At 46.0% G+C, this 19055-nt stretch overlaps 1 protein-coding gene across 1 annotated transcript in view; it reads right to left on the bottom strand.

The window, feature by feature from the left end:
- Nucleotides 1-3147: 3147 nt before the first annotated feature.
- The window catches only part of Ripply3 (ripply transcriptional repressor 3), a 39300-nt gene continuing 23392 nt past the window's right edge, over nucleotides 3148-19055 (bottom strand). Inside the window, exons 5-6 of the mRNA XM_036203460.1 lie at nucleotides 4417-4537; nucleotides 3148-3234 (exon numbers count right to left, since the gene is read on the bottom strand). Coding sequence (XP_036059353.1) covers nucleotides 3148-3234; nucleotides 4417-4537 — 208 coding nt within the window. The remainder of the gene's footprint in view (nucleotides 3235-4416; nucleotides 4538-19055) is intronic.

The raw sequence follows: 19055 nt of genomic DNA, 5'->3' as shown, positions 1-19055 counted from the left end.
GGCTTGTTTTGCTGTGTGTTTTTAAGACTCATTCTGTGAGGTAGTTCTCAGATCTAATTGACGAACACTACATGAACAAGAACAGCAGATGTGTCCATAATTACCCATGTGGTCCATGGCCAAGGACCTTAACGCCTTATTAACACACAAGTTTCTGAGCACCAGCAATGTGGGAATATAGTTAGGGATACCAAGAGAACCAAGGATTCAGAACAGTGGCCACACAAAAGTAGTTCTGGAACAAATGTGTATGTAGACTTACACATAAACAACCTGAGGAATTTACATCCAATCACTTAATACCTGTCTTGAATTATGTCTGCAAATGTAACAGACTTCGCTCTGTAAATTACAGTGATAGGAGACCTGGTCAGAGCTGGACAACACCAGCCAAAGCCTCATAAAGCCTTACTCGGTGCCTGCCACATGAACCTTGTCGTCACTTGTGACAAAGTTGTCCACCTGTGTCAGCAATCTTGTTTATAAGGGCCTGCCATAGCACGCAGCTGTGAGGTGGCCTGCAGTTGTTACAGCTGTCCTGGGAGGCCCTTCCTCTCCCTGTGACATCGGTCTCCCATGCCAACTCTTCATTGTTCCATGAGTTGGCACGACCTATAAGTGATTCCATCACTCACTTATGTGAAGGACATAGACATCTGTCAGGGATGAAATTACAATGCCTGCCTCATGACTGACAGCCAGAGTTCCAAATGCTGCCTGAAGTTCAGGCTAAAATCAGGCCTTCTTCCTTCAATGTAGACATGAAGCTGGGCCACCAATGTGAGCTGAAGAAGCTGGGCAGGAACAGCTGGTAGTGCAGTCACCCTCCGGGTAAGTGTACCTCTTCCCAAGAGCGCAGAGTGTGACTTAGAGACAATGGCAGGGATGGCTCCCTCAATATGTCTCCAAGAAGGTAGACATATGCTCCAAACTGAACAATCAGTCCAACAAAGATTGGCATGGTGAGCTTGTTGAACAGACGCTGTCTAGTGGAATGATCATAGGATTGAGTGTGTATTTGTAAGATTCTACCACTTGCCACAAGACTGAGCTTCCAAAAGTCTAGGCAATTTACCGGTATCAGTCCAGGGATTTTACTAGGCATACCCCAGTCCTCAGAATCGGAGTGATGAAGTGTAACAGTGTTGCATTTTTTCCAAATCTGACTGTTTTGATGCCCCACTGTGCCCTGTTGGCAAGAATTTCAGAATCATGTGTTGTGGGACATGCCCCTCCCCCAATAGTGGGTTGTGTTTGCTCATTTTATCTGAGACAATAAGAGTTCACATTTTTCAGTCTGTGGTGTTCATCATCACTGCTACCGTGACTTTGCCATGCCCATGGGGCCCATTTGTCCACCTCTGCCCTTTTCTCTAAGGACACAAGTAGGTGGCCAGCAGAACACCCTTGGTCAAGGATCCAGCCTGAGCACTTCACACTCACTCTCTCAGCCTCTGCCCACCTCAGTCTCAGGACCTAGGATTGCTGCTGGGGTCTAAGGGCCTCTGGCATGTTGCCCTCCACCTCCCTTTGAAATAACCCCCTATTTTAAACTTGGTACACCACAGCCCAAACTAGAGGCCCTCTCTGTTGCAGCAGGGCAGTGGGACCTCAGTTTCTTCAGGAAATGTGGAGGGAAGAGGAAATAGTGCATGGGCAAAGCAGCTCATGCCTGTATCCCAGCACTGGCAGAGAGGCTGAGGCAAAACTGTTGTAAGTTCAAGGCTCTGTGGGCTACAAAATGAGTTCTAGTTCAGCATGGACTGCAGAGTGAGCATTCATCTCAAAACAAAACAATAAGATGGAACGGGGCATGTCCTTTCTCGGCCCTCTCATTTCTGCTCACTGGCATGTGGATTTAGTGGTGAATTCGATCGAGATGCCTCCTTGGACTGCAGAGTGTCATAAAGAAGCCATGCAGGGACAGAACAAGGCAGAGCCCAAAATGTGTCATCTACTTGGATAAGACAGAATTTGCTTCTCTGTTGCTTCAGCCACTGTCCTTTTGGTTTGTCTAATTACAGTCCAAACAAAACCAAACTAATATAGCTCTCCTCATTATTCCAGACACAAAGCCCACAAACTTCCAGGAAGGCCTCAGAATTCCATTCTCAACTTTGAAGTGGCCAAGAATTATGTAAGAAGACCTTCAAATGCAGGTTCCCAGGCCTAGTAAGTCTGGAAGGTGTTAAGAGTCTCCACTTTTTTTTTTTTTTTTTTTAATGTATGCAGTGTTCTGCCTGCAGGCTAAAAGGGGGCACCAGATTTCATTACACATGGTTGTGAGCCACCATGTGGTTGCTGGGACTTGAACTCAGTACCTCTGGAAGAGCAGCCAGTGCTCTGAGCTATTTCTCCAGCCCAAGAGTCTCCACTTTTAACAAACACCCTGGAGACTTGAGATAGGCTGGGGACCACATGCTGGGAGTGAGTGGGATCTTCAGAACCAAAAGCCTGGGTGGAGTTGGGCTCCAGGCTCCAGATCTCCTTTCATCTGCACAAGAGGTTGCTTCCTAAGCAGTTCCCATCCAGCTCCCTCAGACACACATACCTGTACTCAGGCGTGCCAACTTTATACAAGTGTTGCTCCATGCTGAAGAAACCTCAACCCTGGGGATGTGATTCCAAGAAGGGGAATGGAAAGATACTGTATTTCTTCTTTGGCCAATCTGTAGCAATAAAGGAATGAGCAAAATGTCAGGTAATGATTCAGTAATCACCACTTATGCTAATATAGGAAGTAAAGAAGTAGTATGCACTTTTAATTTGGAAATTTGAATAATAATGAGGTACAACATGTTTATTCAACTAGCAAGTGAACATGCATTAAAATGGCTAAATTCCAAGGAGAGAAGTAAAAAATATGTAAGTCTGGCTCTCTCAGGCCCAAGTTAAAAACCCACTATTTCCCACCAGTGTGACCTTTTGTAGGTTACTCTGTCTCTGAGCCTCAAGATCTTAGTCTGTGAAACAACATTCACCTTACAGTGTTTGGAGAACAAGAAATCCACAAGATGCTAAAAGCCTCTCTTCCCTCACATGGCTCCTGAGTCAGAATGCTTGCTGTCTGTCCTCATGGGGACCACTGCCCCGAACCCTATGCTTCACAGTCACCCCCTCTCACCCGTCTCTTCCAGTCCCCTATGGCTACCCTAACAAGTCCTCTGAAGTGAGCAGCTTGCGCACAGCAGCACCTTCTTGAGCATTCTGGAGACTGAGAGTCCGAGAGCAGTCCTGTAAAGACCAAGGTGTGGTTAAGGATGAGTGTGCGGCTGAGGCCGTGGGGACCACTCATCCCTTGTGGGGCTACATTTCTTAGCTGTGGTGCCTCAGTGGCCTCGTTGCTCTCTTCACTGTAGCACATGTCAAATGTCCCTGTCCTTCCTCCTACCAGGGACACCGTGATTAGAGTCAGGGTTCCCTGCATAATCCAGGCTGTCATCGTGGGATAGTACCCAATCACATCCTTAAAAGCCCCCTTTTCCTGGTACGGTAACTGTGATGGTTAGAACTCATTGTCAACGTGATAGCCTCTCCAAACACCTGGGAGATGAGCCCCCTAGTTCATTGAATGATTGCATTAATTAAGATGAAAAGACCCGTCCTCTGTAGATGGTACCATTTCCTAGCTAGGATCCCGGACCCTGGACATGGAGAGAGGGAGCCAAACAGCAACGTGCATTCATTGCTCTGATTGTGAGTACAGTGAGACCAGCTGCTTCAAGCTCCAGCAGCCCTGGCTTCCCCACATTGCACAGTCGTTAAAATGAGCCCTTTATCCTTTAAGCTGCTCTTGTCACAGTATTTTCCCACAGCCACAGGAAAAGGACTCAGGCAGCAACAGCTATAAATTCTGCCAGTTAGGGTCTGGTATCTTCGAAGACTGTTTCAGTCTACTGTAATATTGCACTAAAGCACAATTTACAATTCATCTTTTAAAAAAACAGTTGGGGATATACCTCACTGGTACAGTGTTTGTCCATTAATCATGAGGCCCTGGGTTCAGTACCCCACTTTTGTCCGCAAGCACACAGGGTCCTCTATGCACGTGGCTGTCTGCCTGGTTCTCAGAGCTGTTACCAGCTGTTGCTGCACACTGCTAACAGATAAAACTGTTAAGGATGTTTTAAGGAAGGCCTGGCCTCCTTTGCATCGTAAAATGCCCTGCTCCATCCTCCACGGCTGGGCCTTCCATCGCTTTAGGACTCCCTCCACCTCCTTTGGCTTACCCTCTCTTCCTCCAGGCCTCTGATCCCCCCAGCTCAGCTCTTGCTGTCAGACCAGTGCCAGCCTGTGACCATAGCCTTGCCTTCTTTGGGACGTCTCTCACAGCTGCCATTTCACATTTGGTGTGTGCAAGCTGAACTAGGCCAAGGACACTGACCTCTCATCTTGTCTCCAAGGCTGGTTCCATACCAGCTCAGTGAGAGAACTCTGGTAAAAGGCCATGGAGTTGAAGGAGTAGCCCAGGTGGGGGAGAGGAGGAAGAGCATCTTTGGTCCTTCGATCTGGAATGCTGAGCTGCTGGGCCCTGGCTCTAAAGGATGGGTAGAGGGATAACAGACATCATTTGCTTGCCTCATCTCTGAAGCTTGACACCTCAGCTGCTCTTGTACTTCTGTTCACAGAGGTTTAGCTAAGAGTCTGAGGAGAAACAACGGCATGTCTGAAATCAGTGGGTGACACAGGATGGGTGTGATATCATACCTGCAGAGTGAACCTTGCTCTCTTCCTGTTCCCTGAAGTTGGTTGTTTTGTTTTTCTCTTTTGGGGGGCCTGTCACCCAGCTCCCAAATAAATACATGGACACAGAGGCTTATTACTTATAAATGCCTGGCCTTAGCGTGGCTTATTTCTTGCCAGCTTTTCTGAACTTTAAATAACCCCCCTACTCCCCACATACCTTTTGCCTCTGGGCTTTCTCCTTTTCTTACTTCTGTAATCTACTTTCACTCTTACTCCGTGGCTGGCTGTGTGGCTGCGTGGCTGTGTGGCTGTGTAGCTGGGTCGCTGTGTGGCTGGGTGGCTGGGTGGCTATGTGGCTATGTGGCTGGGTGGCTGGCCCCTAGCATCCTCCTCTCCTGGTTCTCTTGCTCTTTCTTCTTTTCCTCCCAGATTTCTCCTTCTATTTATTCTCTCTGCCAGCCAGCCCCGCCTATCCTTTCTCCTGCCTAGCTATTGGCCATTCAGGTCATTATAAGACCATTTGGTGTGTTACACAGGCACAGTAACCCAGCTTCACAGAGTTAAACAAATGCAACATAAACAAATGCAACCCATCTTAAACTAATATTCCACAACAGCTCCCATTCTGTACTCCTCCATCATGTCTGCTTGAATGGGCTAACTCATGTCTAGCTTTGTCTCTCTCCTAAGGGTTTAGTTCCCATCAGCCCTCCCCTCCAAAAAAAGGTCCACAAGTTCTGATTTCAATCATCAGAAGTGTTTGTGATGAGTTAAAAAGCGCTTATACATTTGAAGGAGTAAATTGGGTAAGGACCCAGGTATTTAGAAGTACCCATGTGGGGAGCCTGCGACAGCCTAGAATTACTAGAAAGTAATTCCCAACGACTTTCAAATTTTGTTGATGTCAACATTTTTTTTTTCCCTGAAGTTACTGCAGTTCCTGAAACTAGTCTCATGGTGACTTCAGAAAAAAAAAAAAAAAATCTCATCGTCTCACTTGAAGATTAAATTTGGTGTGTGTGAAAGATAGATGGACTGCTACAGGACAAAAGGCAAAGGAAATAATGGCCTTTTAAAGTCCAAATTAAAGGACTGTCAGCCTCACACAGATTCTATCAGTGATGAATCTGGCATTTCACTCGCCTACTGACCTGGTCCAGTTATGGGAAACGTACCCAAGGTGACCTGAGAGACAGACTGCCCTGGCCATTTGTCTTATAAGTGAAATTTCCAGGTTAACAACTCTGACCTTTGCTTTTCTGACACTGCTGAGCTGCCATATGGCAGACAGAGGTGACACTTACTTAACCTTGAGAATAACTCTACCCTTCCTGGCCAAAACAAGGAGTGTGCATCAGGACCTACTGACAGACCATTCTGCAGTGTTGCTGAGTGTGTGGTCTAAGCTGATGATATCGCTGCCTTTTTGAACTGTATATTACAAAAGAAATAATTTCCCTAAGCCATCCTGGACATTGGGCAGGACCACACACCAGGCACAGATGCACGACAAGTTTGAAAGGTGACTGTTATCTGCTTTATTTTGGATTCTTCCCCCATGCAAACATTCACTTAAATGAATGCAGAGAAACAACCAAGGTCTGTCTACCTGCCCCCTGCTTGCCACGTGACAGTCTACTTTCATTCATTTAGGTTCCTAGGAAATGTTCATTGCTGTCAGCAGCCGAGTCAATAAGTGGCCCCCAAACAAATCCAGCAGACCCTTGCTTCAGACTTAAATCTCCTCCCCCTCCCCAACACACCTGCTCCAGGATTAAAGCTCTGAAGTAAAGGAACAGATCAAATATCCAACCCTTCAAAGAGAATGGCTTCATTGAAGTGAAATCCCCAAACTTGCCCTCATTTTCACCTCCTGGGCTCCTCCTTATCAGAGCCTCCTGTCACCACAGCCTTAGCTGTGGTTACCGCAGAGGAGGAAATCAGACGCTCTGTATTGGGTTCATCACGGACGATGCCATAAGCCAGATAACGATGATGATTGAAAGATAACAGTGAAATCCGTCAAGGTGTCCTGTGGACAGATTAACTGTGCAAAAAAACAAACAAACAAAAAAAAAACTAGAGCACTTGATTAAAAGCCTAAGATTTGGGCAAAGGTTATTTTATAATGGTAGAATTTTAAATATGTATATATAGAGAGAGATAATGAACACAAAATAATATGACTGAGTTTTAATGTGATTACATGATCAAGTGTTAATATCACTTAGTTTCGAAGTGTCATGCAGATATTTAAACTATAGAAAATAACAGAAATACTAAAATTATCCCAAAATAAACACTTTTTAGTGGATGTGTGCATCTGTGTATGTGTAGTTAACGAAGTGTTATGTCATAGGATAAGTATAACTTCATGTGCCACTACATTGTGTGTTGGTTGTTTTTCACTCTTGTGGGGCCCACCACCCAGCTCCCAAGAAAGTCACACACAGAGGCTTATTCTTATTATGAAGCCTGGCCTTAGCTTGGCTTAGTTTCTTGCCAGCTGTTCTTAAATTATCCTGCTTATCTTTTGCCTCTGGGCTTTTCCTTTTCTATTCCTGTATACCTTTCTTTGTGTCTTAGCCGGTGGCTGGCTGTGTAGCTGGGCCGTGGAGTCCTCCTTCTCTGGCCACTTCTTTTTTCCTCCTTCCAGATTTCTCCTTCTGTTTATCCTCTCTCCTGCCAGCCCACCCATTTCTCTCTCCTGCCTCAATATTGGCTGTTGAGTTCTTTATTAGACATCAGGTATTTTAGACAGGCTCAGTAACACAGCCTCACAGAGTTAAACAAATGCAACATAAACAAAAGTAACACACCTTAAAATATTATTCTCTAACAATTGTGAGCATTTAACAATACATAATACTGTTGTCCATGTTTATACAATGTAATTTATTTCCTAAAGTCCTTATTATATCTAAGCTGAGATTTTTTTGTAAATATCATAAGATGCTTTTATATTAAAATCTCTGATGCCGGGCAGTGGTGGCACACACCTTTAATCCCAGCACTCGGGAGGCAGAGACAGTTGGATCTTTGTGAGTTCGAGGCCAGCCTGGTCTACAGAGTGAGATCCAGGAAAGGCACAAAGCTACACAGAGAAACCCTGCCTCGGGAAAAACAAACAAACAAACAAACTCTGATCATATCTTTAGGAAAGATGTTTAGAAAGATATAAATTTGTCAAAAATTCTTAACCAGGCTGTGGTGGCACACACTTTTAATCCCAGCACTCGGGAGGCAGAGGCAGGCAGAGCTCTGTGAGTTCGAGGCCAGCCTGGATTTTTTCCATTATCATATTTTTATTGTTTTTTTTTTTTTTGAGATGAGGTCTGGCTATGTTAACCTTGACCCTTGACCTCATGATCCTCCTGAGTCAACTTCCCAAGTGCTGAGATTATAGGTGTGTGCACCACGTGTAATGTGGTGCCTTACAAGCATGTAGCCTGTTTCGTTGTCTTATTAGTAAAATCAAGTGTTACCAATGTATTTACTTATTTAATACACAGTCTATGCTTTAATTGCTCAAGAAAGTCATATTGAGTCTTCTGTGATTATTCTCAGAATCACAAAATAGATTCATTTCAGTTACAAAGTATGGTTTGGATCGCTAAGAAGCCATTACTTCTTAGGAATTTACTTAGACTTAATTGATAAGAAAACTTCTAATAAAAGCTGCTTCTGGCATACCCAGGAGGCAGAAACTACCTTTCAAACTCCAACTCATTTAAAAACTCTCTTTACACAGAGCAGTTCTTTGAGGATGAAAAGGACCATGAAACTGGTTCAAATTCCAGATCAGTCTAGATCTTCTTGTCTGAATGATCCACAGTAGCTTCCTGAAGACTTGGGCAGTGGTGACAGTGGCCTCGCAGGCAGATTGTGGACGCTGACACACCGTAAAGTCCTCTGCAGGGTCCTGTTAAATGCCCCTCCATCACATTTTCAGAAAGAGAAAACAGAGACCACATCTCCTCAACTAGCCTGATTTCTGTGCCTTTGGAGAGTCGCAGGTAACTGCGGAGATGAACAGCTCTGTATCACTGCCAAGAGCTCTTGCCTCTTAGTACAGCCCACGAACATTGGCTAGCAGAAGGCCTGTAGTGGTATTGTGTTCCCCAAAATATTGTGTGTTCCCTGAAATAAACTCATCTGGGGTCAGAGGACAGGACGGCCACAATATTAAACATGGGAATCGGCAGTGGTAGCACACGCCTTTAATCCCATCACTCGGGAGGCAGAGGCAGGCGGATCTCTGTGAGTTCAAGTCCACATTGGAAACAGCCAGGCATAGTGACTCACACCTTTAATCCCAGGGAGTGACGGCAGAAAGAGAAAGGTATATAGGCCTGAAGACCAGAAACTAGCAGCATTTGGCTGGTTAAGGTTTTAGGCTCTGGAGCAACACAGTTCAGCTGAGATCCATTTGGATGAGGACTCAGAAGCTTGCAGTCTGAGGAAACAAGACCAGCTGAGGAACTGGCAAGGTGAGGTAGCTATGGCTTGTTCTGTGTCTCTGATCTTCCAGCATTCACCCCGATACCTGGCCTCAGGTTTGATTTCATTAATAAGAACTTTTAAGATCCTGCTACAAAGGCCAGTTAAAGCCAGCTTTTCTATGACCTCTTAATGCTCAGGGAAATTATTAAGGTCCTTTTCATCTTTGGTTTTTCCTAACTAGCTGCACAGTTAGTGACTTTAAGAAAATCCTTTTTCCCCCCAGTGAAATTCCATCTTGGCAACATGTTATCTCAGTTGTTAAGTGTTCTGGAAAGAAAAAAAAAATTCCTTCAAGAGAGCTTGTATGCTCGGCCCCTGCACGGAAGCACTCTGAAAAGCCTGGTTGGGCTTGGGCTCTGGTTGAAATGTCCTACTGTGGTTCTCTTTCTTTCCTTGAGTCTTCTAAGGTCAGGGCAGAGTTGGTTTTGCTTGCTTCAAGAGGGACAAGACAGAAGCAGGGTACCATCGTAGCCCCATTGTGTTGGTCCCAAGTATGTTTGGTGATTTTTCTTTTCTTCCTCTGGTACATCAAACCCAAGGTCTTGGCCGTGAGAAACATCCAGGCTTCCATCCGGGCTCCTGGGTGTCATTGGCTGCTGTGAGGTTCCTCTTTACCTCCTCTCTTCCCAGACTGTCCAGCTTCACCATGCCATACAGCAGAGGGAGCCTCACAGCACAGACCTCATGCCCTCTCCATTTACAGCCCTGCTGAACATTGCGTCACCATGTGACTGAGCCTCCCCCTGTCTCCTTCTCTCCCTACCACTCTCCCTTCTGCTGCTGCTCAGCCTGCTGGCTGCATCTCCATCTCATTCTCCAGATTCTCGTTTGCCTCAGGGCCCTTGCACAGGGCTATCCACATGCCTGGGAGACTCCTCTGGCCTTTGCCCTGGCTTGGTATTCTGGTCAACAGACATCGCTCTACTAGGGTTCCCCTTGTTCTTCAATCTGTTGCTCGTGGCACACATTTCAATGTATAGTTTAGAACACCTCTCTTCACCGTGTGTGGGGTGTGTGTGTGTGTGTGTGTGTGTGTACACTATGGGGTATATGTGTGCAGAGGTCAGAAGACACCTTGGTGGAGCTGATTCTCTCCTCCCACCTGTATATGGATTCTGGGGATTGGACTCAAACCATCACGACTTCACAGCAAGGACTTTTGGCTGCTGAGCCATTGTGGGAGACCTGCTCCCATCCCCCACACTCCCAGGATACTCTTGAGTAGGGAGAAGTGAGAAATACTTAGATAGAAATATAGAGAGGAGACAGATAGAAACACAGGATAGCCTCAAGAGGGCCTGGGTCAAAATCCACCAGCACCTTCTGTCTATGCTAAAGGGCTTTTAAAGGAATGCCAAGGGGTGAAGCAAACGACCTCCTAGATCAAAGCATACCACACAACACAGCCAAGTGCAGACCCTTCCAAACACCTGGTAACCACACCCATTACCAAATCATCTCCTTATGCAGCCTGCTGGGTAAAGCAAGCTCAGATTCTCTGGCCCTGAGTAAGTTCTCACTAGGTAGCCTCTGTGGGCTCCTACACTGTAGGAGATAAGAGAGTGGTGGGGTCATTCCAGCAAGTCTGTGGGACTCCAAAAGGAGCCCCCTCTGTTTGAGAACCTGACTTTGGGAGAGAACTAGCTTGGGCTCTTGCTGAGGACCTGAGTTGGGTTCACAAAGCCACCAGTTCTCTATGTCCAGGGGATGTCATCTTCTGGCCTCTGAGGGCAACTTCACTCATATTCACATACCCACAGACATATAATTAAAAATAGCTGGGCAGTGGTGGTGCACGCCTGTAATCTCAGCACTCGGGAGGCAGAGGCAGGTAGATCTCTGTGAGTTTGAGGCCAGCCTGGGCTACCAAGTGAGTCCCAGGAAAGGCATAAAAAGCTACACAGAGAAACTCTGTCTCAAACCCCCCCCAAAAATAATAATAAATAATAAATAAATGTTTTTTAAGGCTTATGCTTTAGTTGATCTTTGGGAATGTACCATTTTAGAGGCCAAAGCAGCCAGAATATGATGATTTCATGTGGCTCCACATTTTGTTTGGATCCAGGACAGAAGGCAGTTTGAACTAAGGCCACAAACTTCTTCCTCCTTGATTTCTGAGTATAGATTAGGGCCATCCCTGGTAGCTCTTTTGAGAGGAAGCCAATTGCTTCTCCTAAGCAGAGTACTGGGAAGAGCAAGTGGGAAGGATGACCTCTGGAGGAAATTCTGGGCAGCCTTTTCAGAGAGGCTGTATGCCGCACCAAGCCCTAGCATGCCAAGTCTGCTGGTCTCATCCCATTCTCAAGAAAGCCAGGCTCCTGAAGGTCTTGCTTCATCTCACCTATGGCTCACATATGTGCAGATGGCTGGACACAGCTGTGCAGAGTTCAGTACAAACCTATGTCATAAAGTATGAGATAGAATGAAAATTGATGGTAACTTTACCTCAGAACCTTTAAGGATGGAAATTTTTGTATAGAGCATTGTAGTTTTTTTAATACGTGATCATCCCCAGCTTGATGTCCCTGTAACCCCTAGGAGAGTAAGGCTGCAAGGCCATCCTAGTAGATGAACAAGTAACCAATGATCGTGGAAGAAGAAATACCCGATGTAATTGCTTCAGAGCTGCCTGACATAGCAGATACCATCTGCCTGAACCTTGACTACAGCTCTAACTGCTGAGCCCACCACCAGACATACACAGGCCAAGTTCCTAAGATCTCTGGCACAGCATCCTTGACTACACCCTTCCCATATCAATAGTACCTCCACCATGCCTAAGGAAGAGAGGACAATCACTTTGTTCCTGTTTTTTGAATCCAGTTTTTCCTTTCCTCCCCAATGATGTTGGGATGAAGTGGTGGCTGGACCTGGGAGACTGGAGCCTAAAAAGGAGGCGGATTAAAGTCTCATGCAATAGCCAACTTCATTCAGAGCATCTGACAATTTATAGTCTGAGGGTTAAGAAGAGTCATGAGTAAAGTCTACAGTCACAAGGCTTTTTCACCAGTGACACACCCATTTTCCTCATCTGCAGTCCTCCCTCAGGCCAGCTGGCTGCAGGGTCCCTGCTCCGAATCTCAGCATCCAGCACTGCTACCTCTCCTGTACCACTAACAGAGCCCAGGGGCTTGGATATTGGCTGTGCTGGCTGGTTTTGTGTGTCAACTTGACACTCTAGAGTCATCAGAGGAAGGAGCCTCAGCTGAGGAGATGCCTCCACAAGAACCAGCTGTAAGGCATTTTCTCAATTAGTGATCTATGCGGGAGGGCCCAGCCTATGGTGGGTGGTGCCATCCCTGGGCTGGCGATCCTGGTTCTATAAGATAGCAGGCTGAGCAAGCCATGGGAAACAAACCAGTAAGCAGCACCCCTCACGGCCTCTGTTTCAGTTCCTGCCTCCAGGATCCTGCCCTGTTTGAGTTCTTGTCCTGATTTCCTTCAGTGATGAACAGTGATATGGAAGTGTAAGTAAGTAAACCCTTTCCTCTCCAACTTGCTTTTTGGTCATGGTTTTTATTGCAGCAATAGAAACCCTAAGATGCTGGCTCCAAGTGTCTTCTATGAGAGTTCAAATATCCATATCTGAACTCCAGTTTCTTGGTTGTCAGTGAGGATGCCACAGAGCTATACAGGTATGAAATGAGCAAAATGCACAAACCAGCATCCAGTGCATAGTGAGGATTCAAGAAGTATTTCATTACTGAGTCGCCGTTGTCATTGGAAAGACACAAGAACCTTCAGCACAGCCCAGGACAGGAAGGCAACTGGGCATCAGAAATGTAAAGGAGTCAGGAACTATTAACCAACAGAACTCTTAGTGACCGCTTTTGTTCTTTGTCCACATCTTCTGTATTTACATACTTCAGCAGATTCTCCAGCCCACACAGCCAAATGAATCAGTCCATCTCCAGCTCCTCTGCACTTCTGTGATAGGCGCAGCCATGTGCCCAGCTTGGTTTTCCTTATGAGCTAAGGGATAGTTCCAAAGGAAGGGAGGACTGAGAGGACCTGTCTTAGTTAGGGTTTCGATGCTGTGAAGAGACACCATGACCACAGCAACTCTTATAAATATTTAACTGGGGTAGCTTACATTTTCTGAGGTTTAGTCCATTATTATCATGGTGTGACATGGTAGCATGCAGGCAGACATGGTGTTGTAGAAGGAGCTGAGAATTCTATATCTTGACCTCCCAGCAACAGGAAGTGGTCTAAACTAGGTGGAGCTTGAGCATAGGAGACCTCAAAGCCCCGCCCCCACAGTGACACACTTCCTCCAACAAGTCCACACCCACTCCAACAAGGCCACACCTCCTAATAGAGCCACTCCCAGGAGCTTAGTGGGGGCCAACTCAAACTACTTCAGGGCACCTGCTGCAGATAAGGCCTGCCACAGACACAGGAGACCACGACAGGGATTCTTCAGGGCTCGTGTCTATATGAGAGCTGAGTCACTGTTTTGTCTGGACAAGTGGCCGATGCAGAGTCCTACCCTGAGTAAGACTATCATGGCCATCTCAGGAGTCAAAGGTGTGGTTTTTGTGGGGTTTTTTTTTGTTTTCTTACTAATGTGAAACCCTGCTTTCTTCTACTAAACAGAATCTATTTGAACTTGAAATCTGAAGAGAATGTGCTCTGAATAGCCACCAGGTCAAGGGTTGATAGAGGAAAAAAATGCATGCCTGTAATTCCAGCACACAGAAGGCTGAGGCTGGAAGATTATGTTTCAAAGACCAGCTTGAACTTTACAGCAAGTTCCAGACCAGCTTTGGCTGCACAGAAAAATTCTTGTGTCTAAAAAAGTAAGAAAATGAACACAGATAAGACCTCATGCTAATCTCTGGGCTCTTGAGTATTTACAAGCTGTTTTGAAGGATTGACTCTCAAGCCTATGGTGTACTGCTAGTAGGTGGCGGAACCTTGAGGAAACAGGGCCTTGTGGGAGGAAGTTAGGTCACTGCGCCCACGCCCTTCAAGGGGATTTTAGGTTTCTGGCTCGTCTAGTTTCATTTTCTTTTTTTCCTTTTGAGTCCCAGACACCATGAGGCAAACAGCTTGTTCCAGCATGTTCTCTCCAGCAGATGTTCTGTATTATCTCAGCCCCAGAGGCAATGAGGCCAAGCAACCATGGCCTGTAACCTCTGAAATGATGGAGCTGTGGAGACAAACTCATTAAAGAGCTTGGTACACAAGCATGAAGTCCTGAGTTTGATCCTCAGGACCCATGTAAGAAAGCCAAGCATGGTGCCATGTGCTTGTAATTCCAGTGGGGGAGGCAAAGACCAGTGGATTCTTGGGGATCCTTGGCCAACCAGCCTAGCTGAATTGGTGAACTCCAACACCAATTGGGAGACTGTTTCAAAAACAAGGTAGACAGTGGCCAAGGAAAACATCCAAGGTTGGCCACTTACTCTCTTTTCTGCCTACATGCAGCCTTAACCAGATCCATGTTGGGCAGATAGTAGGTACTGTGTTGTGGAATATGACTTTAACTATATAGAGATGTGTTGTTTTTGTTTAAGCTGCGTTTGTTTAACTATGCGAAGATGGGTTACATTTGTGTGTGCTGCGTTTGTTTAACTATGCGAAGATGGGTTACATTTGTGTGTGCTGCATTTGTTTAACTATGCGAAGATGGGTTACATTTGTGTGTGCTGCATTTGTTTAACTATGCGAAGATGGGTTACATTTGTGTGTGCTGTGTTTGTTTAACTATGCGAAGATGTGCTGCATTGTTTTTCCTTGCCTGCCTAAGGTACTTGATGGGTCTAATAAAAAGCCGACTGGTCGATAGCCAGGCAGTAGAGGGGAAGGCGAGGCTGGTGGGCAGACAGAATAGTAAATGGAAGAATTCAGGTGAGGAGAGAGAAAGAACAAGGGAGAAAGAGAGGGAGATAATAAAGGCTACTAGGGTCGAGCCTCTAATAGCCCTTTCCCAGGGTTTCCAGAAAAGATGCTGTCAACAGCAAGAAATAATCTGAGTGAATGAATCTAAGTACCCCGAGCTCTTCGGTCCCTTCACTTTATTCTTCTGATACAAAATTCTGTCTGCACAGCTTCAGTTCTCTTCTCATCCTTAGCTCCTCTGTCCCTCTCCTAGTTCTAAGTTCTTTCCATCTCGTTCTCTTCTTCATCTTCTTCCCAGTCTCCGTCTTCATTTCTTCCTCTCCTCCCCCTGTCATCTGTCTCCATCCACCTACAACCAGAATACTCTGCCCTGCTGCTTTCTGGTCGAGTGGGGTAAGTCTGCCCAGTAGCTAGGAAACCTGCCTCATAGCTTGGATGCACCTGGTATGAAAAATTCCTTTTGTTCTGAGTTAACTGCTCGAGGGGAAAACTGGGGGTGCCACTAAGGTCGTGTGAGAAAGGAGGGTCTGAGCTTAAGTTGCACAAGAATCAAAGCCATGTACCTAATGTGCCTGGCCTAGGCAGTGTCTCCATATGGATATTTACCTTAATTCAGGAGACTAGCCGGTGGTCTGGAGTGCTTATTCTATCTGTCGTTTGTCCTTGGGTGTAGCTAAAGGAGATATCTGATTCTAGTGCTAAAAAGGAGAAACAAAAGGCCTGGAAGCAGGGAAGCCTTGCCTGGTGGCTGTTATCCAAATACCTTAATTGTGCATGCCCAAAGAATGATCAATCCATATTGTTTAGAAATTCTTAGGGAAAAGAATTAACTGGGGAAGTTGTGACCGTGCACATGAAATTGATAGCAGAAAACAGCTGATATATTCAAATGGCCAAGTAACCCCAGTACGCCTTGGGCAATGGCTTCCTCTGGAAAGCCTTTGACCTTCTGGGTGACAGCTTTTTGTCATAGTCAGCTGAATCCCTGCTTCATGTTTCTGTGGCCCAAAGCAGGGAGACACCAGGGCCAGCCTGTCAGACATGGAGTAGGACACACAGAATGAAAGAAAGGGAAAAAGCCCCGAGGCAAAATGTCGATGAAGAGAAACAGGTTAAATTAAGTTATAAGAGCTAGTGGGACACGCCTAAGATAAGGCCGAGCATTCATAACTCATATTGTCTCCGTGTCATGTTTTAGGGGCTGGAGGCCTAAGAAGGCCTGCTGCAGTACTCGGTTAACACTGGTTGTTGGTAAGTAGCCATGCAACCACACGGAGCTGTGTTCAAACCCTAGAACACATGTCAGAAACAAAACCATGAGGAAAAGTGTACACTCAAAACCCCTGTGCTGGGGAAACAGAGATAGAGGTACAGGCCTCTACCTGACTGATGCACTCCAGGAGGTGAGATCCTGTCTCAAAAAACCAAGGAGGAAGAGGGGCTAGAGAGATGGCTCAGTGGTTAAGAGCACTGCCTGCTCTTCCTGAGGTCCTGAGTTCAATTCCCAGCAACCACATGGTAGCTCACAACTATCTGTAATGAGATCTGGTGCCCTCTTCTGGCCTGCAGGGACACATGCAGGCAGAACACTGTATACATAATAAATCTTTGTTTGTTTGTTTGTTTTGTTTTTCGAGACAGGGTTTCTCTGTGTAGCTTTGCACCTTTCCTGGAACTTGCTTTGGAGACCAGTCTGGCCTCCAACTCACAAAGATCTGCCTGTCTCTGCCTCCCGAGTGCTGGGATTACAGGCGTGTGCCACCACCGCCCGCCTCCACAATAAATCTTAAAAAAAAAAAAAAGAAAAAAAGGAGGAAGAAAACTTTGGAAGTTGACCATTGTCCTGCACACGTATGTGCACACATGTGCATATGCACACACAAGAATGTATGCACAAACGTACACAACAAATAAGTAAAACCTTTGAAACTGTAAGCAAAGCAAGCTGTTTCTTCTTAGAGCAGGTGTTTTGTTGCTCAAACAGAAGGCTGGCTGCCACAGTCCAAACGCTGTCTCCTTGCCACATTTTAAACAGTGACAAGGAGACAGAGGTATTGACACAGCTTTTCTGGTGACCTCCTCAGCAAAGGTCCCATCATACTAAACAGTCCGACAAACAGAACAGCTGTAGGATGAGCTCTGTGGCTTCCAGTGTACCCGAAAATAAGTGTGCTGGTGTCAGGGTCAACTTCCTTACGAGCTGGCGGGAGAGTGGGCAGAAAGCAGGATATCTCATCCCTTTATTTAAAGAAGGTAAAAAAGCCACTTTCCCCTCTTGGGATTTGGTGATAAGAAAACCGCATGTGGAGGATCTAGCCAGAGGGCGAGCCCAGTGCTTTGGCAAAAGTCTAGTGAAGAGGCACACACAGAGATCCCATTGACAGTCCTCTTGCTGAATGTCAGCCACTCCGGGACGGGGTAACCTCATGTTTGGAAGAACAGGATTGCAAAACTCCAGCACACGTTCAGTCATCTAGAGAACTAGTCCAAACATCTATAGGCAAGCAATACAATGGGCTGTTACTTGGCCAGACCCAGGAACAAAGTACCAATGCATGCTACAACTTGTGTGACTCTTCAAAACACTGTGTGTAAAAATCCCATTCACCAAGAGCTGCACACACAGTATCTGACTCCATTCATACGAGAGTCAATAATAGAGTTAGGGAGATGGCTCCATGCACAAAGAACTTGCTGCATAAGGATGAAGACCTGAGGTTCCATCCCCAAAACACACACAATGCCAGGTGGGCATGGTGGATCCACCTGCAATCCCCACACTGAGGAGGCAGAGACAGAGGGGTCCGTGAGGTTCACTGGCAAGCCAGCTTAGTTGAACTGGAAGGTCTAGGTTCAGTGAGAGACCCTGTCTCAAAACCTAAGGTAGAGAGAGACAGACAGACACCTGCTGTCAACTTCTGACCTCCACATACTTATGCACAAACATGCATACAGAGAGACAGAGACAAAGAGAGAATATATAAAGATGAAGTCTGTTTATTAATTTTAAAGTTATTCCTGTTAATTAATTTTTAAAAAGATGTATAGTTGTGGCCAGAGTAGGGTAATAGAAGATTGGGAGATTGATAGCTAAAAGATATGGCAATTGTTTGGGACAAAGTTTCTCTAATTGTTTGTGGTAGTAGTTACATGTATCTGTGAATACACAATCATTAAATTGTGTACTTCAGATAAGCTCTAAAGTCTATGGATCCTATCTCAGTATAACTGCTTAAAAATGAATGAATGAATGAATGAATGGGGCTGGGGAGATGGCAAAGGGTAAAGGCACTAGCCACACAAGCCTGATGAGTCCAGCTCATAAGAAACCAGATGCGATGGCACACATCTTCAACCCTCCCTCCTACCGTGAGGGGGAGGCAGAGACAGAGGAGTCACCCAGTGGCTGGGAGCAGCTAGGTTGTTGTGTGCAGCCCCAGAGCAGGAACAAGACAGACTACCTCAGCAAGGCCGGAGACTGGAACTGCCTCCCAAGAGTGTGGTCTTCAGAAGTGCACTGACACACACACTGGGTCATGTGTGCACCAACGGTCATGCACACATTCCTCTACACACACACACACACACACACACACACACACACACACACACAGGGTCATGTGTGCACCAACAGTCATGCACACATTCCTCTCTACACACACACACACACACACACACACACACAGGGTCATGTGTGCACCAACGGTCATACACATTCCTCTCTCTACACACACACACACACACACACACACACACACACACACACACACTGGGTCATGTGTGCACCAACAGTCATGCACACATTCCTCTCTACACACACACACACACACACACACACACACACACACACACACACACAGGGTCATGTGTGCACCAACAGTCATGCACACATTCCTCTCTACACACACACACACACACACACACACACACACACACACACACGGCCAGATTCTAGAAGCCCATCTAGCAAGTAAAAATGTTATAGCATCTTTTAAAACCAAATAAAACAGAAGCATCTG

This window comes from Onychomys torridus, chromosome 12 (assembly GCF_903995425.1).
Source record: "Onychomys torridus chromosome 12, mOncTor1.1, whole genome shotgun sequence".
NCBI lineage: Eukaryota > Metazoa > Chordata > Mammalia > Rodentia > Cricetidae > Onychomys > Onychomys torridus.
This window is presented reverse-complemented; position numbering and strand designations above follow the sequence as displayed.